We start from the raw sequence: 17,705 nt of genomic DNA, 5'->3' as shown, positions 1-17,705 counted from the left end.
ACTCATTTTTTCTTTACATTCACTTTCTTCACTGCTGGTAGATCAAACAGTGCTCTGCTAGCAAATGGGCGTGTACTTAGACGCACAAGCCAAAATCTGCATTCTGACTGGCTGTTGTCGGTTTATTTCTGCTTTGTAATAGGCTGTTAGGTGTATCCATATCGAGTAAACATGTCAAAAGTTTATCATCGTAGTCTAAATAAATATTATCGCGATGCCATATCGAGATCGTTTTATCGCCCAGCCCTAGAAGCAGGTCATGTAAATAACTACAAACTCCAAAACTGGCATTTCTCTGTGTGGTCAGTGCCTCTTCTATGAGTTGTGCGAATGTCCTGATCTAAGGGTGAGACATTGAAACTGTACCCGGCTGAGGCTCACTCTGGCGCGGGAACGCTCGTCCCTCAAGCCCGCACGCTTGCTGCTGCTAGATTATAACGCGATGGCTCGTGACTTATTAAAAAATATGTCACTGTCCATTTCTTACCGTGAAGAAAATTGGCAATAAGCAGCTTTATTAATAAGAGAGTTTGTTTTTTTGTGAGTTAAAGATGGATTGAAGTGAACAGAAAGGTGAGAGAGTGTAGTCTTCACCCCATTATACACTGCAACAAAATACCTGTTTTTATTTTTTTTTGGCTTGTTTTCCAATAAAAATTTCTAAAACTAATTTAAAACAATGTACATTTACTTTAGCAACTATACTGCAGAAGAAACAATTGTTAACTGAGAATGTTGAATACAAATATTTTTAAATATCTAAAAATGCATTCACTTGAGAAACAGCATATAAGATATTTATACTTGCTTATAGAGAATAGATCTTGAATATAAGTATATTTTGTCTTTACTGCACTTGTAGAAGTATAACCAAGTGAATAAAAACACACTACATTCTCTTGAAGCAAGTCTAAATATCTTTTATGTTGCTTCTCAAGTAAATGTATCTTGTTTTAAGGACTTTTAAACTATTTTAAATGGAAAACAAGACAAAAACACTTGATAACAATATTTAATTTTATTTTTGCAGTTAATTATTTTACTGAATTCAACTTAATAAAAAGTATTTTTTTCCCTTTAATTCAGTGAATGTCATTTAGAGTTATTTTTAAGGATAATTGTTTCCTCTTTATTGTTAGAAAGCATGTTTAATACAACCTTATAAGTCGGGGCACAAGCTGAACAATCGATTAAGAGCTAATGATTAATCGTTCTAATAATCATTAGATTAATTGATTATCAAAATAATCATTAGTTGCAGCCCTAGTAAACAGATACCTAAAAGTATTTTAACGTGAGTGTGTTTACCTGATGTGTGTGGCGGGAAGTGATTCGTACTGACGTGAAAGGAAAAGCTCTCTGTGGCGGAGCTGATGCTTCTGTTTTTCGGAGAACTCTGGCTCTGAGGGGCTTTCCCTCTCTTCTTCCAGGTCCTCTGTGTACATACGGAGAATTTGAAACGTGTTAAAAGGCATGGATACACATGTACACAATGTACATGACTCAACATATATATGTTTGCATTGTCACTTGACAAGTACCCACATAATAAAGGAGACCATTTAAGTCTGATGAAAACAATTTTGCATACACAAAGCAAGCAGTCATGATCACAGCCTTTAAATTGTCACTGGGCTGTTGTAGTGCAAACCATTAATTCACTGAAGTTTTGAGTCTTTGGTGGGCAATCATGAAAAAACAATTCAGTTGCACCAGACACCTCTGACATCAACAGAGGTATATTGTATATACAAGTAGCATTATTCAATACAGCAAAAAGGCACCAGAGTACATTTGTTACTCTCTTTTCCTCTATCACACCAGTGCGAGCCAAGGCTATCAACTGGTCAGCCTGGGCTAATTGTCTAGGACCTAGGACCAAAATAGATCTGCATTCCCACCATCGGGCCAATAGCCCTGCAACGTTGCCCTAAAATCTGCCCTTAATACACGGCCCATGTGCCAACATCACACACCCAGAGGTTGCGCCAGAAAAAATCTCTCCATCATTTACATCTACATCTTTTTTATCCAAAGCGACTTACATTGCCCTTATTACAGGGACAATCCCCCGGAGCAACCTGGAGCCAAGTGCCTTGCTCAGAGTCACCGTTCTCGAAATCCAACACAACTGGTCAAAAGAGACGCACATTGCAGGTGTTAATGGTGATGATGCCTCCAAATGCACATCTTAATACCAGGCAATAAACGTGACGCACACACAGTGGGAGTGTTCGTGAAAGAGTTAGTGAAGTCAAAACTTACAGTGCATCCGTAAAGTATTCACAGCGCTTCACTTTTTCCAAATATTGTTATATTACAGCCTTATCCCAAAATGGATTAAATTCATTATTTTCCTAAAAATTCTACGAACAATATCCAATAATAATGACAAAGTGAAAGAAGTTTATTTGAAATCTTGAAAAACTTATAGAAAAAAAAAAATATATATATATATATATATATATATATATATTATTTATTTATTTTAAATCACATGTAAATAAGTATTCACAGCTTTTGCCATGACACTCAAAATTGAGCTCAGGTGCATCCTGTTCCAATGGTCATCCTTGAGATGTTTCTACAACTTGATTGGAGACCACCTGTTTTCAGTTGATTTGACATGATTTGGAAATGCACAACACCTGTCTATATAAGGCAGGGCTCTATGCTAACTTTTTTCCCAAGGAGTACATGTGCTCCTAAAAAATTAAATACAGAGTTTATTAACAAACAATTTATTACTTACATATTTATACTGCGTGTATGAGTGTATGATGCGGACACACATCTGTGGAACAGCACATACCTCCCAAATCACACATTGAACCCATGCCTACTAAAATCAAAGGATATCTGTTGTCCAGCTGCTTTTGTATGTTTACCGTCTGGCATACTTAGAGGTCAGCCAGCGATCTCTCATTATGTCAGCAATTTGACCGATCATCTCCACACATTGTCGTATGTTGGATTAATGTAAACTCAGTTTTTGTGGTGGAGTCTGATAAGCGCCCAAATTTGATGAAATGTTCTTCTTCTTTCACTATGAAGTATGCAATATTTATCTTTATTTTCAGCTGCTTCCACTTCTCCTCCTCAGACTGCAGCACTTGCCTCCTCAAGGCTGCTTACACAGAGCCTGATGGTTTCTTCTGTCTCATCCAGAGCACTGGATATGCCGCCGTGAGATGTTATCTCTTTTCAGATTAGCGATGGGCATTCCGGGTCTTTTCGTAATTGGTGTTAAAACAATTCTAATTAAATTATTAAATGAAATTATACTCTACCTTAACCACAGTTATTTAAAAATGCATCGATTTGTTAAGAAATACTATTAAACATTTGCATTTAAAGTATAACTTATTGTATATAAACAAAGTGCATATAAATCTAACCAATCAAAACGAATACAATCTGAACAGCATAATAGACAGGGCCACCACTGGCCAAATTGATGCCCTACACGTGATATGCACTAACACGTCAGTGTTCCGCAACTGCTTTCGGGTCCTTGAATAACGTATAGCGAACAAGTAATGGCAGCCGGTGGACTTTCTGGTGCCATCCTAGGATATGATGGTGCCCCCCTAGGGAGTTGATGCCCTACTCAAAATGCGTAGTATGCCTGTAGGTAGCGGCGGTACTGATAATAGAATAATGCACCATATCAAACAAAAATAAATAATTTGCAAAACTGCAGCATCCCACAAATTTAAATAAATGTAAAAAAGAAGGATGTTATTTCATGTGTGCATTTAAAGTATAACTTTTCAATGTACATAAACAAAGTGCATATAAATGTAACAATTCAAATACAATCTGAACAACATAAGTTGGCTCCGCCCTCCCTCACGCATCTTTGGTTCATTGGTTGACACTGCATGTCTGATTGACAGGAACAACGGGTGAAGCTTTTATTCTGAGCGGACAGTCAGAAGTAATGTGTGCGCTTGAGCATTTAGGCCTATATTATTTTATTATTTTTAAATCTTTTGATTATTCGAATCTTAATTTGTTTTTAAATATTTGTATAAATAGATTCTGATACGCGAGCCGGCTCCCAACGTTCACCTACAAGAGCCGACTCGTTCACAAATGATCATCACTATTTCAGATGTGGGTTTCCTGACACAAAGGACGAGTTGCCCACCTGCTTCTGCCCTCTACAATATTTGCAGAACATGACGTTGTTTTCGAACTCTAGCCATGGGAACATTTTGAGCCAATTTGCATTTAATCTACATGTTCTCCCTTCACCAGCTACAGTGGACGTTGAAGTGACAGCTGTGGTCATGGTAGCTTTGCTCTCAATATCCCTAACGTTAGCGTCTCTCTGACTGGACCACGTCATCACAGAAAACTCCGCTTGTGGAATGTGGGTTTTGTAATTTTTAAACAAATATCTTAAAAGGGGGGTTTACGTTTGTAATCTTTAATCGCACAGTGTGCTCGTAAATATTTTTCCAGTTCGCACACATCTATTTTTAGGGGCAAATGCGAGTGAAATACTCACACTGTAGACCCCTGTAAGGTCCCACATTTAACGGTGCATGTCAGAGCACAAACCAAGCCATGAAGTCCAAGGAATTGTCTGTAGACCTCCGAGACAGGATTGCATCGAGGCACAGATCTGGGGAAGGGTACAGAATAATTTCTGCAGCATTGAAGTTCCCAATGACACAGTGGCCTCCATCATCCGTAAATGTTTGGAACCACCAGGACTCTTCCCAGCACTGTCCGCCCTGCCAAACTGAGCAATCGGGGGAGTAGGGCCTTAGTCAGGGAGGTGACCAAGGACCCGATGGTCACTCTGACAGAGCTCCAGCTTTTCTCTGTGGAGAACCTTCCAGAAGAACAACAATCTCTGCAGCACTCTACCAATCAGGCCTGTATGGTAAAAAGGCACACTCCTCAGTAAAAGGCACATGACAGCCCACATGGAGTTTGCCAAAAGGCAACTGAAGGACTCTCAGACCATGAGAAACAAAATTCTCTGGTCTGGTGAAATAAATATTGAACACTTTGGCCAGAATGGCAAGCGTCATGTCTGGAGGAAACCAGGCACCGCTCATCACCTGGCCAATACCATCCCTACAGTGAAGCATGGTGGTGGCAGCATCATGCTGTGGGGATGTTTTTCAGCAGCAGGAACTAGTCAGGATCGAGGGAAAGATGAATGCAGCAATGTACAGAGGCATCCTTGATGAAAACCTGCTCCAGAGCGCTCTGGACCTCAGACTGGGGTGAAGGTTCATCTTCCAACAGGACAACGACCCTAAGCACACAGCCAAGATAACAAAGGAGTGGCTACGGGACAACTCTGTGAATGTCCTTGAGTGGCCCAGCCAGAGCCCAGACTTGAAAAGGCTTTGCACTGACGCTCCCCATCAAACCTGATGGAGCTTGAGAGGTCCTGCAAAGAAGAATGGGAGAAACTGCCCAAAAATAGGTGTGCCAAGCTACACAAAAAAACTTGAGACTGTAATTGGTGCCAAAGGTGCTTCAACAAAGTATTGAGCAAAGGCTGTGAATACTTATGTACATGTGATTTTTTTTCTTTTCTTTTTAATAAATTTGCAAAGATTTCAAACAAACGTCTTTCAAGTTGTCATTATGGGGTATTGTTTATAGAATATTTAGGAAAATAATGAATTCGGTTAACACAACCCCTGCACACACCCCACCCATTTCAAAAGTAAGAGGAAAATGTAAGCGGATATCAGACTCAGGAGACTAGCTAGCCCTCGAAATCAACATGGATTTGTACTGTCTCCGCAATTGTTTTTTTTTTCCCGAACCTGTACCGTTGTGCACTTGAAACACAACTTGGCAAGTTCGGCGACAATATATTTAATCACGTCTTTGATCGGCAGATGCCGCTGACCTGACGATGTCCAATTTCATCAGCCCAGATATTCAGAAGAGGCCTGATTTCATCTACAGACCAGTACTGACACAATCCTCCATTTCCCGGTCTGTTGAGGTAAGCTGGTAGCTAGATATGCAAAATTGGGAAATTAATATCTTGGTGCTGTTACCTCTGACCTGACTCAACAAATCTCTGCCTTTGACATTGAACCCACCTAAATCCCAAGTTGGCCTTTTTTGGACCACAGGTTATCAGCAGGCCAGGGCAATTGGCTGAATGACAGTGGGAGCACAACTGGACCTGGCACGCCCTAGATGTTTAAGCTACATCAACTATTGTACAATGGCTTCGGATTTTGGACTCATCCAATTAGATTTCAGAATCAGAAATGTCTGTTTTCTAACAGTTAATCAATTATTTTGGCACATATTAAACTGCACTGAAAATATTGTTAAATAGAATAGAGAATCTAACATTGATGACTGGATTGCTTTAGCTCTTAAATATGTTTTTACTGCCAAATCTACAGTGCCAAAATGAAACTGCAGCACAGAAATTATTCAGGACTTTTTTGCATTAAGTACTAGAAATGAAAGAATATAGTTACATGCAAGAATGTGATAAATGTTTATTACCACATTCAGTGCTTATACTTATAATGACAAGTGGTGGTCTCAGACAGCAAACCCACAGATCTATCATACTTAGCCCTTTTTAGATGTTGACTCAGTCAAAGACTATAAGAAGAGGATGAGTAAACAGAACCGCATTGATAAGACTGATCTATTGGCCAGGCCAATACATTGTCTGATATTTAGCCATTTTGAGTGGCAAATAACTGTTGACAGATGCATAGCTCTCTTGTATCAGTCCCACAATCTACCAACAGCCTAGTCAATAAATAATGTACTTTTTGGTTTCAAATATTTGTGAAATTTAAATAATAGTGTATAATTGTTTGTTAAATTTCAATGTACATGTGAAATTTCACTCTCTAGTTAGCTGTATCGGCCTTTGAAATATCTCAAACATATATGCTAAATATTGTGAATGGTTCACAAAGACAAATATGTTGAGAGGTCCTGGCCCCCTGAAAAACTGAAATTAGGAAGCCCTGTTGCCCAATTACGGTCATCTGGTACTGGTAATTGTACAGAGTTTACAGCTCCCTTGCTGACTTACACAAGCAGCACAACACAGACCCCAAACACAGATGCAGATGGATATACAGGAGCAATTTCAACTGAATTATCATTCTCATGCTAATGACCACTCATTCATGGCACATCACAGACTTGATGTCCTTGACAATACATAAATACATTCTCATTGCCCTGGAAAAAAGCAACAAGCACCATCAACATGTTCACTCACTTGCATGTTTGTCAGCCAGCTGGATGAGACTCTGTGATATGTCCCTTCTCCTGTAGAAACAGACCACCTTTGCCTCGACATTGCCGCTTGCCGTCTAAATGAAGCGACAAACAGGGTCACCTTGAGAAAACTTCATGCTTAAAATGTACTCCACGGTCCCTGGAGACACTAAACCTAACACCTCCGTTAATCAATACTGAAAAAAAGAAGAAGGTTGAACCAGAGTTGCAGTCTACTGTGCTTAATCAGCAGTGCAGAGCTGATTTTATCAACACCTGCTGTGTCTGCACTCCTCTGACGAGTAATAAAAAAATAACAGCAACCCAGTTTAAAAGAGGCATGCAAGGCAATATATCCCTAATAAATACAAAACTCAATTTGGTTTTGTCCATTTCAGCAAGACAAACAGTAATATAATACAAAATATTATATTAGAATTTGCCACAAATGCAAAACAGACAGATTTTAAATTTGGTTTGTTTTAAATTAAAGATGACAATGTAGGGGATATTAAAACAAAGACTATATGATAATGTCTCTCCTATAATGTACTTCTCTGTATATTTGATTGTATTTATCCTCAAGCGTGTAATCAATATTCCACAATGCTTTCTATTACTGCTTACAACTACAGATTGTGGGAGAAGGATAATGTAGAGAGCACATCTCAGTGGCCAAAGGGTAAATATTTGTTTGAATGCTCAACAAACCTTGTGGCCAAGGCTAGAGATACTTTGTTTGACAAGTGAATTTTTTCTTTTGACAAATATGTCAAGATATATGCCACAAAGATTCTGCAGTGGAGTATTTGTTTTGACATGAACTACAGTTGACAACAAAGGCTGAGAGTCACAAAGTGAGATGACTAATAATGCATTGAGGGATACCCTAAAACAGTGCTGCTAAAAATATCAGAACAGGGCCAAGTGAGGCAAAAAAAATTTAATCAATAATAAAGGTGTCACTTGGAAATGTTGTGTTTAAGCTAGTGGTCAACCAATATATTGCCAAGGCCGATAAATCGGACAATATTCTGAATTTTTTATATATTTTTGTATTATCGCATCGGCTGATACAGTTTAGTTTTTGGCTGATTAGTTTCTGAAGCAGAGAGGGCGCTGCTTGCAGGTGAAGGATCCGTCTTAAGGCATGTAAATGACCAATTACAATTCATTTTCTTGTTAGATGCTATTGTGTTACTTGCCATATTATACAAATTTTCACACCGATGCGATGTTCACATTCAAACCGACTAACTATGGTATTACCGCTAGTTGGACGCAAGGTGGAACTATTGAGTAATTTTTGTTAAGCATTGCCCTGCACAATAATGCAAGGCAGCTTGATTTCAAACTTTAAAATTTCAAATGTATTCAACATATATTTTAATGCAATTAAAATATATGTTGTTCAACTTGTTGAAAGATAGCTTTTCAACAGTTGTGAAAGGCAACATCTCTTTGGCAACGAACCAATTTCATTTGTGAGGCTCTCCATCATGGGCTACCAGTCGGGTATTTTGTTGTCCGGGCAAATACATCACTTATTGTGGGTTGTTGTGGGTCTAATGTTGGTGTTTTATTACCTATCATCCCAGAACACAGTTTAGCTGCTTTGGAAGAGTTATAACTTTGAATGTTTGAATAAATTCTTCTTGTTCCCTCCTAGGGCTGGGCAATATGCAAGAAAAATGTTCACAATATTTTTATAAAAACAAATATGTATATATCACAATATCATATCGGCTGCAGGATTGGTGAATAGACTTGCTTTAGTGATTTTGCATTGAGAATTAAATTAATTAAAAAAACTTCTAAATTCAAATTGCACTTCAAACGAAACGAAAAACAATTAAAATAACAGTGGTAGGCTAACATTTTAAATAAATAAAACATGCTTAACCACCTTTCCATTTACCATCAGGCAAGAATAAGTCGATGACAATGGTGGAAAATTACTAATACATATTAAAATCTAAAAACAATTCTAAATGTAAACAGAATAATTAAAAATGATGACAATAATCACTGAAATATAAATCATGGTTCATTTTTGTATTATTTTCTGATTTAATCACAGATGTATAGGCTATATAAAGTGAACCTGCAGAGTTGTTCTCGCATGGAATTGCTCTGTGGAAATAAAGCGAACTGAACTCAGAGCACCTCGTGAGCTGAGATGTCTGTGGTCATTTACAGCATTCATATAGATGATACTATTCTTGCAAAAAAATTAAAATGTCAGAACACTGAAACAAAGAAAGAGTGAGAACCTTTTACATACATGTAAAAGACTGACTGCACACAAGACTGCACGCCTCCAAACAAACAGCGTGTCAGACATGCGCATAGACAGCTTTTCTGTCATCTGTTCTTAAAAATATATTAAACTGTGTTTCTTCAAGTGCGTATCTGTGTGTCTAACAGCATTTCTTGTGTCATTCCGAATCAGAGACGTCTTACGGCTTACCAACCATGCACATTATATTTGCTACCTGTAATTAAACGTCTTCTGTCAGCACACGTACTCTGCTGCAGGTGTGATCTAATACGTTGGTAAAGAACATCTGGCTTTCAATGTGTTATTTAGGTTAATTTATCATGGGTCACAAACTTTTCATTAGGCAACAATTCTTTAATTAATGTTATTCTATTCATTAGGCTATTGTATTGACATTGGAAGTTCCATTCATAATGTTTCTGCCGGTATAAAATTTCACACCAGTGTTCTCCCTTGTACAGAATAAAACCAGTAACACCGTGGCAACCCTATCTGGCATACAACGATGTTTCATTTAAACTAAAATCAGATTAGACGCGCAGAAGCTCATGTTTAAAGTGCTCATGTGTTTCATTCTCTCTCTACTCAACAGTTCCATGTAACTTTTAACTGTCTTGTCTAATAATATATATAATAAAACTTCTACTATATACCATCTGCAAATATGCAGGCATCTCGTTTAAAAAGATTTAATTCACAAAACTTGAGCAAATCCAGCATATCTTTCAGCAGAGTACTCAAACTCTGTTCCTCAGACTCATGAATGTTGCGTGACAGTCAGTCTATGACGCTCCAAGCAGGCGATCTGACCAATGAAACTGAAAGCTGTAAGGAGATTGCTGCACGCTGAATCCGCACGAGCACGAGAGAGCAAAATCAAAGTAAAAGCACTTATACAAGTGCGCTATAAGTAAGCCAAGTTTCATATTCCCCCCACACAGTATGTGCAATTAGTTTAATTTGGTCTTTTGTGAGAAAATGCAATGCAAAATGTCACCCGTGGTTGCTGCCGTTATTAGGGATGTGCAAACCTATCAATTTCCATAATAATGGTTTTCATACTAGTCGGTGTTAAGAATAATGTATAATTAGGCTCTGTTATGTTCACATGACCACAATCAGGGGCCCTTTAGAGGGATATACGCACGCCGAGTACAGCACTTCAACATGGTGATTAACGGAGTTTCAACAAATGTCAACAAAGAGATCATGTGGAAATCGTTGTTGCTAGTGTGGTTGCAGCTTGCATCGTGTGAGAGGAATTGCGAGTGAAACCGAGCAGCTTGCGAGCAGCTCATGTCCTCTCGATAATTAAAACAAATGTCCAAAACATTTGGGCACTGTCGGCTTGAATTTGTGAGGTGTGTGCGCTTGAACGAGCCGATTTGGCAATCAACCTGAAGTTGACCAATCAGTAGAAGGTGTTACAACTCACACGATCAATGAAAACCGATTGTTCATGAAGCTCTTACAAATTTGGAGAAAATTGTGTTAAAACTGTGTTTTTCCCATAATATTCATGACCACATCACTGAAGTATCCTACGAAAATGTCATGCTGTTCTCTGCTCTTCAAACAAATAATTTAATATGGGTTGCACTAGAAAACAATCTCCATTCTGACAGAAAAAGTTGTAAAATTTCCATCATAGTCTGTTTTCAACATACTTGCATTCGTTTCAGTTCTAGGGTGACACTTAAGGGGGTATAGCATCTGTTATTTAAGCAATATCACACGAGCAGGAGTGTGATATGGCCCTACAGCAGCACTGCTGTGATTTGGATGCTGGCACAAGGCAGCAGGCCAAGGTAATCACAGCAGTGCTGATTTTGGGCCATATAGCATGATTGCGAGTGTGATATTGCTTATATCCAACAGTTCAATGAACAAGTAAATTGGAAAAAATTTGGAAAAACTGAGTACGGTCATAAAAACGCATTTGTGCATTGAACTACTTTCTTACAAGATGGATCAGAATCTGTCGTTGCTGGTTCAAACCAAATGATGCGTGCAAGCCTTCGTTAATAATTCAAAAATGTCACTTCAGAAAGAGTATCACGGCTTGTGCTGTTTCTGGATAATCAAGGATGGATGGATGTTTGTGTGTGTGTGATTGAGAGAGAGAGAGAGAGAGAGAGAGAGAGAGAGAGAGAGAGAGAGAGAGAGATGGAGCGTGTGCGATCACCTGTTTCCACCCTGGAAGCAGAGATGCTGTCAGCTTTCTGAATATAAGCTTTCTCAGTGAAAAAATAGCCATCCAAGTGGGGTATTCCTCCCAATCCCGGTGCACAAGATTCTTTCACTATAGAAACCGCAAAGTCCTCCATTTTAAACAGTGTGTCCAATCCAATATGGGAAGTCCGATAAAAGGTAAGCTTCTTCAGTTTGTGAAATTAATCATTCTGTTGTGTCTCTCAGCTCTGATGAGCCGTAATGCTGAAGTTATTAAAATGAAAGGCGTTTAAAGCTATTCCCTAGCTTTAGTAGTAGTAATACAAGCGATCACGAAGAGCTGATGTGTGTAAACGGCTGAAGCGGCTTTAATTCACATCAACAAACAGGCTCATATTACACATAAAAATTATCTTTTGCCACCACCTGCTGGCTAACAATGTAAAAAAATAAATAAAATAAAAAAGAAAAACAGTAGCTCTTAACAAATCTGCACTGCTCTTACACTTTAGTTTAGAACAGCACGAACACAAGCGGAGTGATACAAACAGTGAAGCGTCAGAGTACTGACGTGTCAGACCATCAGAGCTCATGTAACGTCTCTCGTCCAATCAGATTCGAGGACCGGAACTAACTGTTGTATATAATTGTATATAAATAGTGGATAAGTGAGAGATATTGTTCAAATCCCCAAGCACGTGTCTGGTGAAACCAAGGATGAAAGTTATATGTCAATCAACCGCTGCACGTAAACAAGTTTTTTAAACTTATATGTGCGGTTTTAAAGCGCATTTACATGGACAAGACTTCTTCAGCATGTCTGCTATTAACATGCAAGCAGTGAGTGTGTGACACAGATGAGAAGGATGTAGCCCTACATCTAAAGCTGAATAATACAGATAGCCTACTACATTAAAATAACTAGGAATTCTGTACTTAACATCACGTTTGCGCTTAGATTAAATCCAAGTATAACTGTCAGAAACGGTGCACGAATTTTACCCACTTTTTAATCTTGTTCATTTTGTGTGCTTTATTATCATGTGGTAACTGGCAGCAGCAACACACTGTCATTATGATTGATGTATGCAGTCATGAAATCACACAGACTGTCGAAATCTGAATCTGTCAAATGTCACACAGCATTTGTAATAATTATCCATATATATATATATATATATATATAGATACATATACATACACACACACACACACACCACAGTTAGTTCCGGTACTCGAATCTGATTGGACGCGAGACGTTCCATGAGCACTGATGGTGTGACAGAATCAGCACTCGGACACTTCACTGTGTGTGTATCACTCCGCTTGTGTTCGTGCTGTTCTAAACTAGTGCAAGCGTAGTGCATGTCTGAGTTACTGTCTTTATTTTTTAAATTACATGTGTTAGCCAGCAGGTGGTGGCAAAAGATAATTTTTGTGTGTAATATGAGTCAGTTGGTGATATAAAGTGAATCCGTTAGTCATTGTTTACATAGAACTGTGCTCTGTGATTGCTAGTATTACTAATACATTACCAAAGCTAGGAAATAGGTTTAAAAGACTTTAAACAGACAACTTCAGGATTAAGGCTCATGCTGAGAGACACAACAGTCTGATTTATTACAGAACTCAAGTGCTTACCTTTTATACGAGTTTCCACATTGGATACATAATGTTTAAAATGGCGGAGGACATCACTGTATCTTTTGTGAATGACTCCTGCACACCGGCTATCGTGAAATAGAGAGGAATACCCCCGCTTGGACGTCTATTTTCCACTGAGAAATCTCTGATTGGGTGTGGCAACAGGTGATTGCATGCACGCACGCACGCACGCACACTCTCCCTCTCTCTCAAATCCAGCCGTCTATCCTTGTTTATCCAATAACTTGTTAGAAACAGCACAAGCCGTGATACTATTTCTGAAGTGAACTTTTTGAATTACTAACGGAGGCTTGTTCGCATCATTTGTTTTGAACCAGCAACAGCAGATTCTGAATCGTCACGTAATAAAGTAGTTCCATGCACAAATGCGTTTTTATAAACGTACTCTGTTTTTAATAATTTTATTAAAATGTACTTGTTCATTGAACTGTTGTATACAAGCAATATCACACTCGCAATCATGCTATATGGCCCTACATCAGCACTGCTGTAATTACCTGCGGCCGAATCACAGCATTACTGATGTAGGACCATATTGCACTCTTGCTTGTGTGATATTGCTTAATATATATATATATATATATATATATATATATATATATAGTTTTTTGTTTGTTTGTTTTTTAAATCAGTAGATGATTTTTCAGATAATGCAGCCTGTGTTCATGACAGTCATCTTTTTTTATTCTAAATCACAAGCAACAAGAAATGAAAGCAATGTCCTCCTCTTGCTTTATGTCTTATAATGATCAATAGCTCAAAAATGTGTGCGATTGCTTCGGAATTCGCCAGGACGTTAAGTCGTGCCGTTTACTACTCCATCTGTACGATTATCAGATAAACTGACTCGAAACGTGTGCTGGGGCTCACAACTTCCTGAGTGTCATAACTCGCACCGTGTATGCCTGGCTTAACTGTGACTAGGTCTGTGGCCATGCCTTCCTCCTCCTCAAAATAACTATAACATATTATAGAATAGAAAGGTCCAATAAAGAGCGGCACAAAACTACTTAAGTGCATCATGAATGCAGAATGACATGCTTCAATGTAACCGGAGTGCTACAGGGTGTTCCTTGCTGCGCATTCAAAAGCGCAGAACTGCAAGATATTGCGGGTACACATCTAGTTCACAACATCAAGCTGTTTAAACCTTTTTTACTGCAACTATTTATTAAAGCAGTAGAAATTAGAATAGGCAAAAGACTGGAAGTGTGCAAATACAGGAATTTTACTCACAGCAGAGGATTTAACATCCAATAGTGATCATCTTGAAGTGTTTTGTTTGATTCAACGCTTTGATTGCTGTAACTGAAGAGGTGCATAAATTGACAAAACTAAAAGCATTAAATAGACAAACATCTTGCAGAGGGATTTACCATGCCGACTATTATTCATTGTTAAGCACAGCAAGTTATCATCATGCAAAAACACTAAGAGGTTGCGTCTCTCAATTAATAATGATTACGTCTCCCATTAAAACCGCCGCCACTAAAAAAAATAATGTTAGTAGTCCACCCCACTAATCGACTAGTCAGCTGTTAGACGACTTGTCGATTAGTTGACCACTGTAGCACATCCCTAGCTGGGATTTCCTTCTTCATAAAATATTAACATTTCTTTATGTGCAAACAAATGACCATAACTGGATAACTAAACAGAAACCAGAAGAAACTGCTATCTATCATTTAAAACATACAAATTTTGAGAAATTTTATTGAATGTTGTGATAAAAGTTCATTCTTTTTTTTTTTTTTTTGCAATTTTATGTAAATGTAATTTAATATATTAAAATGTGTGATTTATTAGCATTATATATGCATTTTGGCCATCCTGCTCTCTGTATATCAGTATCGTCATTAAAAAACCCATATCGGTTGACCAAAAGTTTAATTTGTATGTCTTTAAACGGTATCATAACAGAATTGCAGTCATAAATGTCCATAACATGGAAATCGAACAGAAAAAAACATTGTCGAATTCGCTTCAATCAGAAAACACTTCTGAAAGGGAGTCCCGGATGCAGACTTATTGCTTAGTGTTTCTAACACAGATACAGTTCCCTAGTACACAGCTGTTGGAAATGGTGACAATGCGACAGAGTGAATGGAAAAAGTGCACAGAAATGCATGTAATTTGGCTCTAGGCAAGCTGCCTGAGATCTCTGTGGTGATGGCATGACAATATTGTATTCACACCCTATCAGAATATCCAGTGACCACCAACCCGCATTTCTCCCTCCCAGGCCCAAGGGCACTGTACCTTATTCAGTTCCTCTATCCTCCTGATCATATAGGGGTTGCTAGAAGAATTCTCAAAGAAGACATAATCTGCAGCAGAAGATAAAGCATACTTAATGATTTTGCTATCAATATGAAAACCACACATAGCAATTGGGGTAAGAATCAAAACACCATTGAAACTCTCAGGGGTGAATATCATCAAAAACATGGAATCAGTGCATCTTGTCCTGTATGCTCGCTAGGATGAGCCTTAAAATCACATGAAAGCACTGTATATGTACTCCATTTACAATATAAACAATCCATCCTAACTAAACTCACAGAAAGTTCTCAAAAAGAGACTGAATGAGTAATAAACTGCTTTTTATGAGCAAACAGCTCGGTTTAAACAAAATTGGCAGTATGTTGATCGTGGCCATATGAGACACATTCCGATACATTGCATCTGCATCACGAGCAAAAAGGAAAGGGGTCATATTATAGCAGTGTGAAAGTGTTTAATGTAACTATTTCTCCCACAGACATTAAATTAATATGTCAATGAAGAGACACCTCGCGTATTTCACTGAATTAATCCACGACGCCACGTAACAATGTCAAATACCACGCCATTGACTAGCCGGTTAATTGCACAAACAAACGATGCGATTCTTTAATATTAAAGATATGGTGACGAAGGGGCCAACTACACTTCAACATAGTTCACTTTCGGCGAATAGCGGTAAGGAAACTCAACAGGGTTTCTCTGTGGAGAGCGGAGTAAGGGGTGGCTGCAAAATGTTAGCTCGCTTTGCTACCTTGCATGCCGAATGAGGTCCCGTAACTCATGGATACGTGCCAGAAAGGAGACAAATGATCACAAAGAAAACATCGGCGTCAATAATTGGCATGGTCAGCTCGCGAGCAAAACTTGCTTGTATCCTATAGGGTCAAAATCTGGAGAAACGTCTTGTATATGCGTGTTCCTGAATATTTTACATACAGTGGTGATTATTTGTTTATGATGTGGCTAGCTAGCAACATAGCATGCTTGCTAAAATGCTAGTGCGGCTATGATAGTTTAAGAGGCCTGACCCACATCAGAACCCACAATATTCTCCTCCGCGTTATCGCTATCTTTTTGCAAGGACACTGCACGTGTTCAGAGTTCATAAGTGATCGGCTTATTGCAGGAATTCCGCATGAAATGAGCTCGTGCCATCCAGACGGATTTTGCGGTGCTGCCCGTGTTTTGACTTGCGTTAATTCAGAAATATAGACGGACATACCTCCGACCCGGTACATGTTGGCCGCCATTTCTGCCCTCCCGGAGTGTTAAAAAAACAAACCATGCACTACAACAAAACAAAAAATAAATAAATAAATATGTGAATCAAAGAGACAACTACGTCCTGCGACCAGTTAAAAGCAATCTAGAGTAAAATCTGGTATTTAGGGGGAGTGAAACTCAGTAAGAATAGGAGATTTTTTTTTTTGCAGCCCCCCTCACGAGATTCACAGTACAATACAGTAACTCACTCACGCGCTAGAAAAGGCTCGAGAGCAGGAGCTTCCTGATCAGAGGAGGAGAGAGAAAAGAGGAGGGGGAAGGGTGAATGAAATCTACAGCATGCACCCTCAACTTGTCACTCACTCATCATGACTTTTACACATCGGATGAAATTAAACTTGGTTAATATACATTTCTATTCTTTTTTTTTTTTTTTCTTGTTTCTTTTTTAGTGGTACTTAGTTAAAATAATCTGAATACCAATGCACTGGCAATGTAAAGGTTTTTTATTTTTTTTTTACCATGCCAATAAAGCTTGAAAGCATTGGTGATACTGTGCAAAAGTTTTAGGCAGTTGTGAAAATTGTTGTATAGTGAGGATGTTTAAAAAAAGAATGCTATGTATATTTTTTTATTTATCAGGTCACTTCATACAAGTGGAGTGTGTGTATATATATATATATATATATATATATATATATATGTATAAACTAAATTAGGGGCCTGGGTAGCTGTTCTTGCTCTCGGTGGGGCACATGGTGAGTTGTGCTTGGATGCTGCTGAGCATAGCATGAAGCCTCCACAGGTGCTATGTCTCATCAGTAGTGTGCTC

At 38.4% G+C, this 17,705-nt stretch overlaps 1 protein-coding gene across 4 annotated transcripts in view; it reads right to left on the bottom strand.

Annotated features, from left to right (window-relative positions):
- The window catches only part of LOC127626896 (metastasis-associated protein MTA3-like), a 70,438-nt gene extending 53,326 nt beyond the window's left edge, over positions 1-17,112 (bottom strand). For 3 of the 4 annotated variants that reach the window (XM_052103006.1, XM_052103007.1, XM_052103010.1), the window contains exons 1-4: positions 16,872-17,112; positions 15,623-15,690; positions 7,247-7,340; positions 1,309-1,435 (exon numbers count right to left, since the gene is read on the bottom strand). In XM_052103006.1, the coding sequence (XP_051958966.1) occupies positions 1,309-1,435; positions 7,247-7,340; positions 15,623-15,690; positions 16,872-16,899 (317 nt within the window). In that variant the 5' untranslated portion in view covers positions 16,900-17,112. Of the gene's footprint in view, positions 1-1,308; positions 1,436-7,246; positions 7,341-15,622; positions 15,691-16,681; positions 16,831-16,871 lie in introns of those variants that run through there. The other variant, XM_052103009.1, reaches the window with a different exon arrangement.
- Between the last annotated feature and the right edge of the window lie 593 nt (positions 17,113-17,705).

Source organism: Xyrauchen texanus, chromosome 33 (genome assembly GCF_025860055.1).
Source record: "Xyrauchen texanus isolate HMW12.3.18 chromosome 33, RBS_HiC_50CHRs, whole genome shotgun sequence".
NCBI lineage: Eukaryota > Metazoa > Chordata > Actinopteri > Cypriniformes > Catostomidae > Xyrauchen > Xyrauchen texanus.
This window is presented reverse-complemented; position numbering and strand designations above follow the sequence as displayed.